The sequence below is a fragment of the Chelonia mydas genome, chromosome 7 (genome assembly GCF_015237465.2).
Source record: "Chelonia mydas isolate rCheMyd1 chromosome 7, rCheMyd1.pri.v2, whole genome shotgun sequence".
Lineage (NCBI taxonomy): Eukaryota > Metazoa > Chordata > Testudines > Cheloniidae > Chelonia > Chelonia mydas.
Window position 1 is genome coordinate 111,490,059 of NC_057853.1, and position 13,382 is coordinate 111,503,440.

Consider the following 13,382-nt stretch of genomic DNA (forward strand, 5'->3'; position numbering starts at 1 on the left):
ACTCCATGGATTTTCAGATGCATGAGGCATTCCTTAGTTTCTAGCCTTGACTGTCATATTGTTTGTAACTAAACAGAAGCCATATACAAAATGAAATATGGCAATGTTTTGTGGCATATCAAGGATTTTACAAATCTCTCTTTTCTTAAAGGTTTGGACTTTGCCATCTGCCCAAGTTTTGCAGTTTAGATCACATTTCCTTTTTTAGAATGAACAAGAATTCTCTCTCACCTGCAAACTTGGCACAACAGGCTTCACCGACTTTTGGTCTGAAGGAGTGACTGTTCTGAGTGTCACAATATTCTACCAGTTCAATCATCAATCTACGCAACTTCTCTTGATCTACTAAAAATAAGTGAAGAGAATCTGTTAGTACTGCACGAAGTTTCAAACACGATAAAAATTATATATATTTATTATATATATTTAACATTATAATAATGAATTGAGAGACTACCAAATACATCTCAGACAGTAAGAAAAATGCAGAAATATAAATATTTTTATTAAAAGCTTTGAGCTAACTTAGGTAATATCAGGCCTAATAATAGGCTATACAGACAGACACACCCCCACCCACTCACACACCCCCCCACCCACCCACCCATAGGAAAGCCTATTATTAGGCCTGATTTTACCTAAGTTAGCGCAAAGCTTTTAATAAAAATATTTATATTTCTGCATTTTTCTTACTGTCTGAGATGTATTTGGTAGTCTCTCAATTCATTATTATAATGTTAAACATCTTGCATCCGTCTTCCAAATATATTGCTACCAACTAGATAAACCAAGAGATTTTCTTCATTTCTTACCTCTGGTTTCACTTGGTAGAGCATAAAACAAGTCTGGGCTTATCACTTCCATTACACGGACTGACACAGTTTCATTGATAGGCAATTCTATTGTCTGCCACTGCTCACAAGAGGTTTCTAAAGTAATTAGACACAAACTAGTAAAGCACAGAGCAAAGCACTTCTAGAAATATATACAAGTTCATCACAGTTGCACATGTCTATTAACTTAAGTAACATCTCCAGTCTATCAACATGTTCCAGTCATTTTAGTGTGATTGCAGTGAGATGAAAACTGAACACTGACACTAATACACTGGATATTCTGTTCATCAGAAAATATATAATTTTCTTACAATCAATCAATGCTAGTTAATTTTAATATTGCTGAAAATAAGATACTGGAAACCAATATGCGATAGACGCTTTAGTCATACTTCAAGTTTGCTATAATTTGTTACATTTAAGTATTTAAGTAATATTGTTTAACACATAACCCCAGTGACTTGCACATTTACCTACTTTTTGCCTATCATGCCACCTGCAGGACAACTTGCACCCAATCACAAACTTCATGATGTATTTAAAACTAGATACATTTATTACATCTTAGATGTGATCAAAAGGAGAGTCAGACTGAGGGATACCCAATATTCTTATCATTCGTTAACAAGACTGCTTTAGTCACCTCGAGGCTCTACTTTCTCAGCAGATGTATTTGGTAGCCCATCTTTATTTGGCAGACCTTCCTTTAAAGCCAATTTTTCACTAATTAAAATTTCACTGATTATTCTTGGACAACCTGTGGAATTATCAATGAGCTCTATTCCAGCACCACTTTTGTTGAAAGCAACTACTCTGGCTTGAAGTTTAATTCCTGCAGTGCACATCTGAAATCTTGCTGTGGCTTCTGGGAGCCATTCCTTGTTAACAGGCTTTACACCTAAGGAAACAAGACAAGACTTAAAAATATATTTTCTCATTCACAATTTAAAAAAAAATTGCCATTTTAGTTTTATCCAAATTTTAAAAATGTCCTGTTAGTTAGAAAGACCCCTTTTGCAGCCATAAGGAATGTGTAACCTAAGTATATCTAGTGCAAAGTGAGTTGGGGCCCCCAAAGTGTAGAATATCAAATTCCTCTTAAAAAATCATCCTGAGTTTATTCCTAAATCCGTAATAGACTCTGCATGACTGTCAATGAGTCAATCTCCTCTGTGCCTCTGTTCCCATTGCTATCTGTAAAAGGGGATGATACTACATGGCAATACAAGGTTTGTAAAGCAGTTTAATATCCTCATTTGTAAAATACTAAAAAGGCAGAGTATTTATTGACAGAAGGGAACAGTTGTTTTTGAGCCCTAGTGCTCTTCCTCATCTAATATATAGAATTGGAGTGGTAGTTTAGGAATGTATCCCTGAGTGCCCAGATCTTCCTTTTGGGAAAAAGGTGGGTCAGGGAAAACGTCAGATTCCTTGCCAAATAACTATTTCAATACTTATTAAACTAAGATGCGATCCTGAAACCTTTTCACTTTGAGCGTCCTAGGGGGTCTTATTCCAAATCAAGACAGGGCAGGCAGAACCGTAGCTCCACATCCACTCTGTACTGGCCTGTATCCAGGAGCAGCTTGTCTCTGCATTGCCCTTAAGTAACAATAAGAAAATAAACTTGGGTGGAGCTTAGAATGGGGCAAACTGTAGGAGATGAGAGCAGAGATATAAATGGAGGTGTAATTGTGAAGAGTTTACAGGTGATCAGAAACTTTGCCTTTCAGTTCACAAAAAGAAATCACTTCTATTTAACAGAAGAAAATATGGTTGAAACATTTTTTTTTTTTTTAAACACATTTCGCTAAAAACATGCTACATTGGAAGGTCTACCATGCCTGAAACTCCATATGATTTCTAACTATAAAAGAGTCGTTATGACAGAATGCTTAGCAGGTGCAGAAATTATTTCTAAAACATCTTTAAATGAAGATTTACCTGATAACCAACACCTAATTCCTTGAAATGGAAGTTTTAGGAATGTTGATGAGATCTGTCGAAGTTTATCTGGAGTTACTGTCTCAACATTTCCATAATCCACAAATTGCACTTTAATAGCTCCATCTGAAGAGATTTTTTTTACCAAAGCACGGTACCAGTTACCATCACCTAGGATTTAAAAGAACTGTGATTTCCCACATTTACCTAAATCATAAGCAGAACTAATTTACTTTCCTTGGCAGAGAAAATGGGCCTTAATTTCTGTTGCTTTGCACAGTATGTAATCGGTTACATGACTTCAAAGCAGATGTAAAACACTGCCATTCTGATTTGATAGCATTTTATATTCATTCTGCACTGCTTTGAGTGACTATACGAGGTGCAGGGCAATGGGCAATCAAGCCCCTTCCACAATATCAATACAGTTTTCATCCAGAAATGAAAGTACATAAAAAAAAGTGATGCAAGTAACCTATTAACAACCCATACAAACCAGTGGAAAATCCAATATTTACTTCCTGGAAAAGCAATAACTTTCTCTAAGGTAATAATTAAACCTCTTTCTCTATACTGTTTACTTCTGTTCAATCAGACTATATATTAATAATATCCAATATTATGATCTATTTAAGCGTATATCGAATCTGAAAGGTTCCTAACTGTTCACTCACTGGAGTCACTATTCACACATACTTGGTTTACCGTTACCAACTGCTGATCTATTTTCCTTCCTTGTTCAACTTAGCAACACACCAAACACATCAAGACCATGCCCAAAATATCTGACAAGGTTTAAAAAGCTATATATTAAACAGAACATTCTCTGAGTCAAAGATAAAGATGCATTTTCCATTTAAGGACATTTTTGTAAATGAAAAAATGAACAAGAGTAGGTGGTAATATTACTTACCAGAGAAAAAAGCACAGCAAGGTTCTCCCTTTGAAGGCTTGAAAACACGAGTTGAAATCTGCTGGCAGTATTCTGCCAATGACTTGTTGAGTACATTTAGAGCAACTAAGTCTAATATAAAAAACAAAGAACAACCAAACTTAATACATCTTTAGAAGCAGCAAGTCAGTGGTTTGGAGTTACCAGGCACAAACAAGACCGTGTTGTGCAGAATGTCAATCTTATTTATTGGGTCCCATTAATAGCATATTTAGAAAGATATTTTAAAAAATCTCAAGGTGCCCCTGATTTAGGGTAAAACAGTATTAATATATTGATGTATAAAAGTCTAGTACTGTTATAAGTTTTAGTTGGCCAAAAAATATTGGAAATCTCTTCCCCGTGCAGGTTCTTGCAGGCCATGTCATCTCTTAATTTTCTCTTGGATAAACTAAATAGACAGCTCAACCTAAGCTCAATAAGACTGTTTTTCCAGTACTTAAAATATTCTTGTGCCTCTTTCTGAATCCTTTCCAATTTTTGAAGATGTTTTTAGAGTTCTGACACAAGAATTGGACACAGTATTCCAGTAATGGTTTTAATAATGTTGTATGCATCCCTACTCCTATTTGATATTCCCCTGCTTGGGCCTGTCAGTTATGTTAGTCCTCCTAGACACACTGGGAGCTCATGTTCAATTACCCTTCATTCCTTTTCAGTGTTACTGCATCCGGGATACTATCTCCCAACATTCTTTGTCCCTAGAGATCTGATCTTTGTCCTTATTAAAATGCATGTTCAAATTTAGACCTACAGGACTAGTATGAACTAATTAGGAAGCTCAGGCATAAGCTCTAAGTATGAAAAGTCCACTAGGAGCATTAGTGCATGAAAACTACATTGATCCCATTCCAAAATATTTTACAAGTTAATATGCAACAAGATTAAGGATGAGAAGACAGAGAGAGCACAGAAAAATGAAGGTTGAGACAACTCACCATCATCTTTGAAGATCTGACAGAAGAAGTCTCCCGGATTGTTCACCGTACACAGCATGACATTTAATATCTGTTTAAGAGTCAGCTTAACCCATGTACAATCCATTTTATTTATTGTTTCTCCTACAGCTAAAGGGTGAAGGGGAAAGAGAAGAAAACAGGGTCAGAGAGACATAAAAGACAGCATTATAGGGAAAGAAAATGTACATTCTAAATGTCCATTCTTGGCCACATAACTGACCATACTCATTTCAAGTCACCTAATAGATTACTGTATATCTATTGTACAGTATAGATAAAACCAGCTTCTATAGCAACTTTTCATGTACTTACCATTTACTTCCTTCACAGTGTTAACAGTTTCATTTATTGTCAAGACATCCTTGGAATCTTTCACTGCATAGCCTGATTCTAAAAGATGTTTAGATACATTTATTATTGGAGTAACAGATTCATCTGCAATCTCTACAACAGAGCTATTCTCTTTTTTGTCCACCACTCTTATAGTGATCATTTTATTTTGCACTAGTTGTTTCATCAGAGAGATAGCTTCCAAGGACCAGGCTCCTGATGGGGGCTTCACACCTGAAAGTGAAATTTAAAGGAAAGAAATATTATCTTATTTCAAGCTGGACTGTAGTTATTGGGAGTTGTTCTCCCACAATCCCCATTCTTGAACTAGTTCACTCTTCATTTTGTGAAGCTGTTTTATGAATAACATTGTCAATGGTTGAAATTACTTGCCATTTAAATATGCATCAAATCAATAGCAGCACATGCCAGTGATTTAATGTCAGGGGTTACAAAATGCTGAAGGGAACTATTAAGGTAGCGTCTAGAGTCCTAGAGATCAGAGCGCCATTGTTAGATATGGCAAGTGCTCTCCCAACACATCTCAATACTGCTAAGCGAGAGACACTCAATTTCTGTATTGCTTGACACAGTTTTAATGATGGAAACGCTTAAAAGAAAGGTTACTTAGTAATTGTAGTTGTAGATGATTGCCAGTATAGACATACTTGTGTTTTGCCATACACTCTCAGTGCCAAGTAAGAACCCCCTAGAAAAGCAGTAGTCATTGGACTTCGGGATGCAATGGCTGGACTCAGGTACATATTAAGATGGAATCCCCAGCACTCCATGAACTATCAGAATCTTCAGCACCTCTTTCTAACTTTGCTATTTCCCTATGTTTTGTTTTAGATTTTTGGTGGTAGTTCTACAAAGTTAACATTAGACTTCCCCAATGTATAGTGTCAGATGGATCAGTGCAAACTGTTGGTTCAATTCAAGGCAAACATCTCCACGTTTAATGTGGTATTAGTCTACTCTATTCTTCATTCTTATCAATGAACTGCTCCATTTAGAGGAACTGCACTGCAATACCGGCATAGAAACAGTCAGATTCCAAAACATGCACCTCTTACAACACCAAAATTACTACACCTCTATCCTGATATAACGCAATCCTCGGGAGCCAAAAAAATCTTATTGTGTTATAGGTGAAACCGCGTTATATCAAACTTGCTTTGGCCTCGAGCATTTCCGTTATTAATGGTCACTTCCCGCCCCCTGACTGACCCCTCAGAACCCCCGAGCCATCCAACCCCCCCCCCGCTCCCTGTCTGCCCCAACACCTATCTACACCCCCGCCCCCTGACAGGCTCCCCGGAACTCCCACGCCCACGTTCCCCTCCCCCAACCGCCCTGCCCCCAGAACCTCCGAACCATCCAAACCCCCCCCCCCGCTCCCTGTCCCCTGACCGCCCCCCGAGACCCTCGGCCCAGCTCCCTTAACACGCCACTCAGAGCAGCGTGTTGGAGCCAGACGCGCTGATCCACCCGAGTGCACAGCCCCACCCTCCAGAACACGGCTTTACTGCGTTATAGCCGAATTCGTGTTATATTGGGTCAAGTTATATCGGGGTAGAGGTGTATTACCAAATTACCAAAAACACTATTGCTGATTCCATCCAGTGTGATTTGCAGGGCATGCCCCATGTGCATGGGTTCTATCCCTAAAGGCACAGCCATCCTTTAAGGTTTTCTTCTTTTACAAAGCTTTAGAGCCTGAGCAGCATCTCAGCCTTGTCCTTTTGACAGGATTAAATGGAATATTCCTTACTGACAATGTTAAGAAAATGTTCAGAGGCTTCAAAAAAGCCACTTTGATCCAAGGGAGCATCTGATCCATAGTTTGCCAAAAAGTACCATTCAAATATTCGGTGCTGTCAAATTTAACAAAAAGTGGTTTTATTTGATTTGTCCAACAAGAAAAAGATGAGGTTTTGCAGATTAAACTCTATCAGAAAATTGCACTTTGAACAGCTGTGGCTCTGCCTCTTCAGTTCAAAGAAAGCACTGGCTCCAAGAAAGTACTGGTGCCTAAGAAAGTCATTGCAGCCAGTACCTCAACACATTAGAGCCAAGGACATATGCACAACGCACAAGTGCATATTTGAGGACAGTACAGTTCTTACAGTATATTTTATTCCTTTTTACTAGATATCTTTATTATGCACATTTGAAAGGACTTTAGCTTTATGAATTTTAATGTTCCTGTTATCACTATGAAGTGCTAATTTGATTTTCTACAGGTAGCTTTCAAACCTTAACCTCATTCTCCCTCCGTCACTCCGTAGTTGCATCTGGTCTTAAATTAGGCAAATTCTGAAAAAATTTTGCCCCACATCTGTTTTGAACTTTATTTTTCATCCCACCTGCAATAGCTTGTAGTTCATTTCATACCTGCTAGCGTACACTTTATAGCTTGCACTGGCAACTCCAATAATTTTGGGATCATAGGGCGAAGCCTAGCCACTTGGAGAACTTCAAAGTTACCATAATCTATGTAGCCCACTAAAGCAGTATCTTCAGAGGTATATGCTAGAACGGAGGCACGATACCACTGATTGTCTTCTGGAAGGAAAGATGCAGATACAAACATTCTGTGAATGATTAATTCCTAAGCACCAAAAGGATTTCTTGGCAACACATTAATACAAAATGCAATGGCTCTGAACTATAATATTGTCATGGGTTGAGTTAAACCTTGTTGAAGCTGTTAAGTATAACAGCCACCCTTCATTCAAAATAAAAGAAAAAAAAACAAGCTCCTTAATGGAACCAGATAACTGAAACAACAGGAGATTCCACCCAAAAGATGGGCACATCCCTGCCCAAAACAAAAGCACACGCAAGTCCCACCAGAAACAGAGCTATGTGGCCAGAGGGGTTTCACTGGGTACTGCTTGATGGAGAGGCATCTGTCAGAAACAGCAGAAAGACTACAGAAGCAGACAGAAAAGGCAACAAGAAAGCAAAGGAGACAGCCAGAAAAAGCACTAGGAGCATGGCCCTGAGAAGAAGCTAAGTTAAAACATTTTAGGGCTAGGTGCTAGCTGGAAAGGGGCTTAGGACAGAGGGCAAATAACTGTCTCCTGTTTAATTCCTACTGCACTCAGGGAAACAGGACTTTAATGCAATCCTGTTTATTGATAAATACCTGATGATCAATGTTTCTTCCTCCTGGAAATAACCTGCAGGGCTAATTGCTCAGGTCAAAAAAGGGATAGCAATAGGTTTAGATTGCGTTAAGGCATTTGGAAACTTAAAGTGAGATATTAGCGAACTTTACTCCACTATCACAACTATGTTCACCGAAAACAGATGAGCAAAGACCGAATCCCCCTGCCAATATCAAAGTAAACATTGCTGGATGTTGCACTGCTTCGCTGATCCCCATTTTCTTGTCTCTTGTATTATGTATCCCATACTGTTTCTGGACACAAGAAAACTGTTTATTTAGCACATCAGTAGTATTCTCTTCCTCCGGCCTAAGGGCTTTTTCTTCAACGTCAGCTAGAAATTTCTTCAGGGTTTCCCTGAAAGTATTTCTACCCAAGAATTTATCCAATGCTACAGTTTCCTTGGTGTAAGTACCCATTCCAGGCTCTTAATCACAGCTGGTGTCTGGTCACAACACTGGTTACCATAGATGTGGCTGATAATTCTGTACCCACAGATAAACTGGGTCCAAGTAAAATGATAAAAGCCCTGTCTACACACAGAAATATCTTGGAATTAATGATATTTCTAAAAAAGTTTAGAGAGTTGCACCGATTAGTTAATGTAGACACTCAAATCTATTTAAGATGCTTTATATAGAGATTTAGTTTAATTTGGTAAGAAATTAAACATAATAGCGATTAGCCATTTAGAGTCATTCTTTCCCTTTCCTTTACCTGTGAACTGGGCACAACAGACTTCTCCAGCAGCTGGACAGAAATTTGGGATAGTGGGGATTGTGTTACAGTATTCACCCAAGGATACTTGAAGCTCAGCAAGCTGGCCTGTTGACAATAAGTGTTTTTGGAAAATACTCATTAACAAGACTTCTTTAAGCAAGCACTACAAGACAAACCCTTTTAACTCAATGCCCAAAATTAAGATTTATCTATTACATAAAAATCAGTGTTAGGCTCCTTTGTGTGTCAAAAGAAGGATTTCCCAAAAGCCTGAAAGAAAAGAGGTTTCCTATAATCAATGGTATTTCTCCAGTGGACAAAAATCAACTTCTTTCTGTATAACTGGGTGGGATGGTTTTTCAGTCTCAGTACTGGAACAGACTTGTCAAAACTTGTGACAGCAAAGGCACATCAGCTCTCTAAAAATCTAATTCAATGACAAACTTCATTAATGCAGAGCTAAAATTGGTTGGTGGTTCCTAGTGCCCTTCCTGGACATTCCAGGAGTTCAGCAAAATTCAAACCTCTGAAAACCAACAAATAAGGAGTTAAGGGACAATTCTAACTGACCCCTGAAGCTGGCAACAGCCACTGGGAATTATCAGCATGCACTCCTGCTGCACTCACTGAGTTAGGTATAGCATGGTCAAAGGAAAGAGGTGCATATGTACCTTGAGAGATCTAGTATGCCTCATTTCAGCAATGAGTTCTGTAGGCTGTGTCATTAGCAGTACAAAGGGAGCTTCTTGCCAGGGGGAATGGCAGCAATAAAGTAGGATACGAGTGGTCTCTGGGTTTAATGATGGCTAAGTGAAAGTACAGTGTTAAATAGCACCCTGAGCCTAATGGTGAAGGGGTTGTAAAATTTAGTAGGTGTATGCTGTTTCTGTGGAGTAAACTACATTTGAGTGAAAGTCAGGTGTAAGTAGCTCCTGTTCTGTACAGATCACCTAGCCATGTGTTTTGCCTAAAGAGGCAGTGTTAGACAGTCCAACAGTGACCACCTACCCTATTCCCTAAGTTCAGCACTATCTGCAGAGCGAGTGTTATGGATCTTATTGAGGCATTGCTCAAAGAGATCGGAGTTAGGGTTGTGCTGGTGTGCATCTTTGTTCTAGTTCCTGGTTTTCAGAGGTCTGAGTTCTGCTTGAAATGCTGGCCAGGCCAGGTCTTCCCCCACCCTGCTAACCTCCCACCCTGCATGGGAGCGATAGGAAATACAAACCTACAGCACCTAAGTTTTCAGAGGTGTAAATCTGCATTACTTTCAGCACTCCTGCTCTTCCCCTCTGACCCCTACCGATCCCAGCTCACATGGGAGGCAGGGAGAGGGGCTCGGAGCCCCTGAGAGGAATAGGGCTCCACCAACTTCTAATCCCTCCAAATCCTCCTCCCATCATCCGACGCTAAATCTCCACACCTATTCCCTCCCCCATCTGCTTGCACTCAACTCTCACACCCGCAAGTACTGTATAGAAAACATTTGTATTGCATTTTCCCCCTGTAAATCATTTGAGCCCCTTCTGAATTATCTGCCTTACTCTGATTATATTAAAAAACCCCACAACCCTTGACATAGGTGGATAGTAGCATCACGTCTACAGAGCTCTAAGATTTCTGCCAAAAGGTAGGATTCAAACTTACAGTGCCTTGGTATAGCTCAGGTTTTGACAGCACAGCATGTTCCCTTGAGCTACCCAGGGATACGTGAAACTTGGTTGGGTGGAAACAGTTTTCCCTAAGTCTTTCTGCACATGCACATTGTAATGTGATGTGTGAGTGTTTAGCACAGGGGTAGGCAACCTATGGCATGTGTGCCAAAGGCGGCACGCGAGCTGATTTTCAGTGGCACTCACACTGCCTGGGTCCTGGCCATCGGTCTGGGGGGCTCTGCATTTTAATTTAATTTTAAATGAAGCTTCTTAAACATTTTAAGAACCTTATTTACTTTACATACAACAATAGTTTAGTTATATATTAAAGACTTATAGAAAGAGACCTTCTAAAACATTAAAATGTATTACTGGCACTTGAAACCTTAAATTAGAGTGAGTAAATGAAGACTCGGCACACCACTTCTGAAAGGCTGCCGACCCCCGGTTTAGCATATACCATTCTAGACAACTACACATGCCCTTTAATGTTTTCAATACTGCTTCCTCAAAGTGGCTGTGGGTGCCATGCACTAGCTGTGCTAAAATGTCAAGCAACGGATTAGGTGGGGGATGATCCAAGCCCCAGGTGCGTGCGCAAAAATTTGGTAGTTTGTGGACTACATGAAATGCTTGAGGGGTTCGGGTTCCTCAGGAACCACTTGCTCAAATGACCCCAAGTTTGGATCACTAACCCTACCGCACTCTCCCGTAAGGCACAGCATCCTTCAAGACCATCTAAGCACATCTAACCACAACAGATTTTTAGAGCACTACAACTCAACCTTAACTAAAGCAGAACTTGGCTCCATTACAGTAAAATGTTGCAGATTATTCTACAAAATCTTTTCCTTTGCTCTAGATGAGAGAATTCAAGACTCTACAGAATTTAAAGAGATTCAAGGACCCCTCATGACACCGTACAATGCAACCTGGCGTCCTTATGGTTTGCCACGTCTGGAACAAAAGGCTGGCATTTTTTTTTCCTCATCAAGGTAACCTTTGGTCTCAAATCACAGGATAGAGGTCTTCGTTCTTATAGTTCAACTGGGCCATCAGAAATGGATTTAATATAATGTAAGAAAGTCTTATGAGCTTCAAATGGAGGAAGTCTAGTATATTCTGGGAGACTTGTCACTGAACAGCCAGTCACCAAGACAGGTTTCAGAGTAGCAGTCGTGTTAGTCTGTATCCGATGCATACTGTATGCATCCAATGAAGTGAGCTGTAGCTCACGAAAGCTTATGTTCTAATAAATTTGTTCGTCTCTAAGGTGCCACAAGTACTCCTTTTCTTTTTACGAATACAGGAAAAGCTTAAGATTCTCCACTTCCAGAGGCTGGCTGCTACCACTGATAAATTTAATAAATCTCAGAAGCTGCTTCCTAGATGAAAGGCAAAGTGCAATATTGAAATTGCAGGTTTCCAATAGAATCAGGTATTTTTTGTGCTCAGGACAAGTACTTTATAGAGCTATGAAATCCAAGAATTTCTTCAGAGCACCAGCTAAATGACTAACCAGGGCACCTTCATCTTGAATCTCTGGAGATGACAAAAGTCTAACTATCATGTCTAAGTTTGTTCAGAGCTGAAAACACGTAAGTGAAAAAAAAACACTGTTCTGTTTTGGTATGTACATGCCTGAACACCACATATCACAGAAAGCCAATCTTTACAAGAGTGATGAATTCTATTCAGCGATCTAGAGGATGAATTCCTGTTAGAAAATTCCCAGCCAGTTCTAGTATATATTTTTCAGTCAAAATTCTTCAACAGAAAATAGTTTTTGTAAAATCAACATTTTAATTGAGAAAATTTTGATTTACTAAAATGTTTTCAGTTTTCCCAATGGAAAAATCAAAAACAACAGCTACTTACCCTACAGTAACTGGCTCTCCAAATGGTTGTCCACACAGATTCCACTCTTGGTACACAAGTGCCTTACATGCCCAAGATCAGATTCTTTTTGAATAGCATCCCCTCATATTCTCTTGCCCACCGCAGCCAAGCAGGACATGCAACTGCTACTCAGTTCCTTTGACAATAAAAATCCCACATAGTGGGACTTCAATTAGTGAGGATGCAAGGTGGGTAGTGGAACCTGTGTGGATAACACATCTCAAGGAACCAAGCTTACCATAGGGTAAGTAACCATTGCTTACCCTATGGTAACCATAAAGAGAAGTATAACTTGAAGAGTGACTGGAGAACTGGTCTACCAAAGGTGGCATCTGATCTGGAAACCCAAACCAGGAAAGTAGTGGGAAGTGAACATGTGGACCTAGCTCTATGTGGCCACACCACATTTCAGAAATCCAAGCATTTGACAGGGAAGTTGCTGAGGTTGCATGAGCCCTCGTGGCATGCATCCTAACAATGTCTTGTTAACCCCTTGAGAGCAAAGTCTGATGTAGTCCAAAACCCATTTAGATAATCTGAAGGGAGACAGAGGGTTAGAGGAAACTCTCCACGAAAAAGTCATGAACACTCTTGTTAATACTCTGAATGACTTAGTTCTGACTAAATAAAAAGATAAAGCTCTCACTACATCCAAGGTTTATAGTTTCATTTTGGCTGGATTAGAGTGGGGTTTTAAAAAGAATAGTAGGAGATGAATAGATTGAGATGAAAACCCAATACCACCTTAGACAAAAACTTGAGGAGGCCTGAACTCATCCTTATAGAATATAGTTTAGGGAAACTCTGCCATGAGGATCTTCACCAACTCTTCAGGAGGTGTCCAGATAGCAGTCACATTACTTAGGAGAAATGATAAAGAGCAGTTGCCAAGGGCTCAAAGGGTGGGATGGAGA

The 13,382-nt window shown here is 39.5% G+C and overlaps 1 protein-coding gene across 9 annotated transcripts in view; it reads right to left on the reverse strand.

Moving 5' to 3' along the window:
• The window catches only part of TDRD1 (tudor domain containing 1), a 61,688-nt gene that overhangs the window by 13,511 nt on the left and 34,795 nt on the right, over positions 1-13,382 (reverse strand). For all 9 annotated transcript variants that reach the window (XM_043550947.1, XM_043550943.1, XM_043550940.1 and 6 more), the window contains 9 exons: positions 8,915-9,022; positions 7,419-7,589; positions 5,004-5,255; positions 4,671-4,799; positions 3,694-3,804; positions 2,781-2,951; positions 1,480-1,734; positions 813-929; positions 232-345 (listed from right to left, as the gene is read on the reverse strand). In XM_043550947.1, the coding sequence (XP_043406882.1) occupies positions 232-345; positions 813-929; positions 1,480-1,734; positions 2,781-2,951; positions 3,694-3,804; positions 4,671-4,799; positions 5,004-5,255; positions 7,419-7,589; positions 8,915-9,022 (1,428 nt within the window). The remainder of the gene's footprint in view (positions 1-231; positions 346-812; positions 930-1,479; positions 1,735-2,780; positions 2,952-3,693; positions 3,805-4,670; positions 4,800-5,003; positions 5,256-7,418; positions 7,590-8,914; positions 9,023-13,382) is intronic.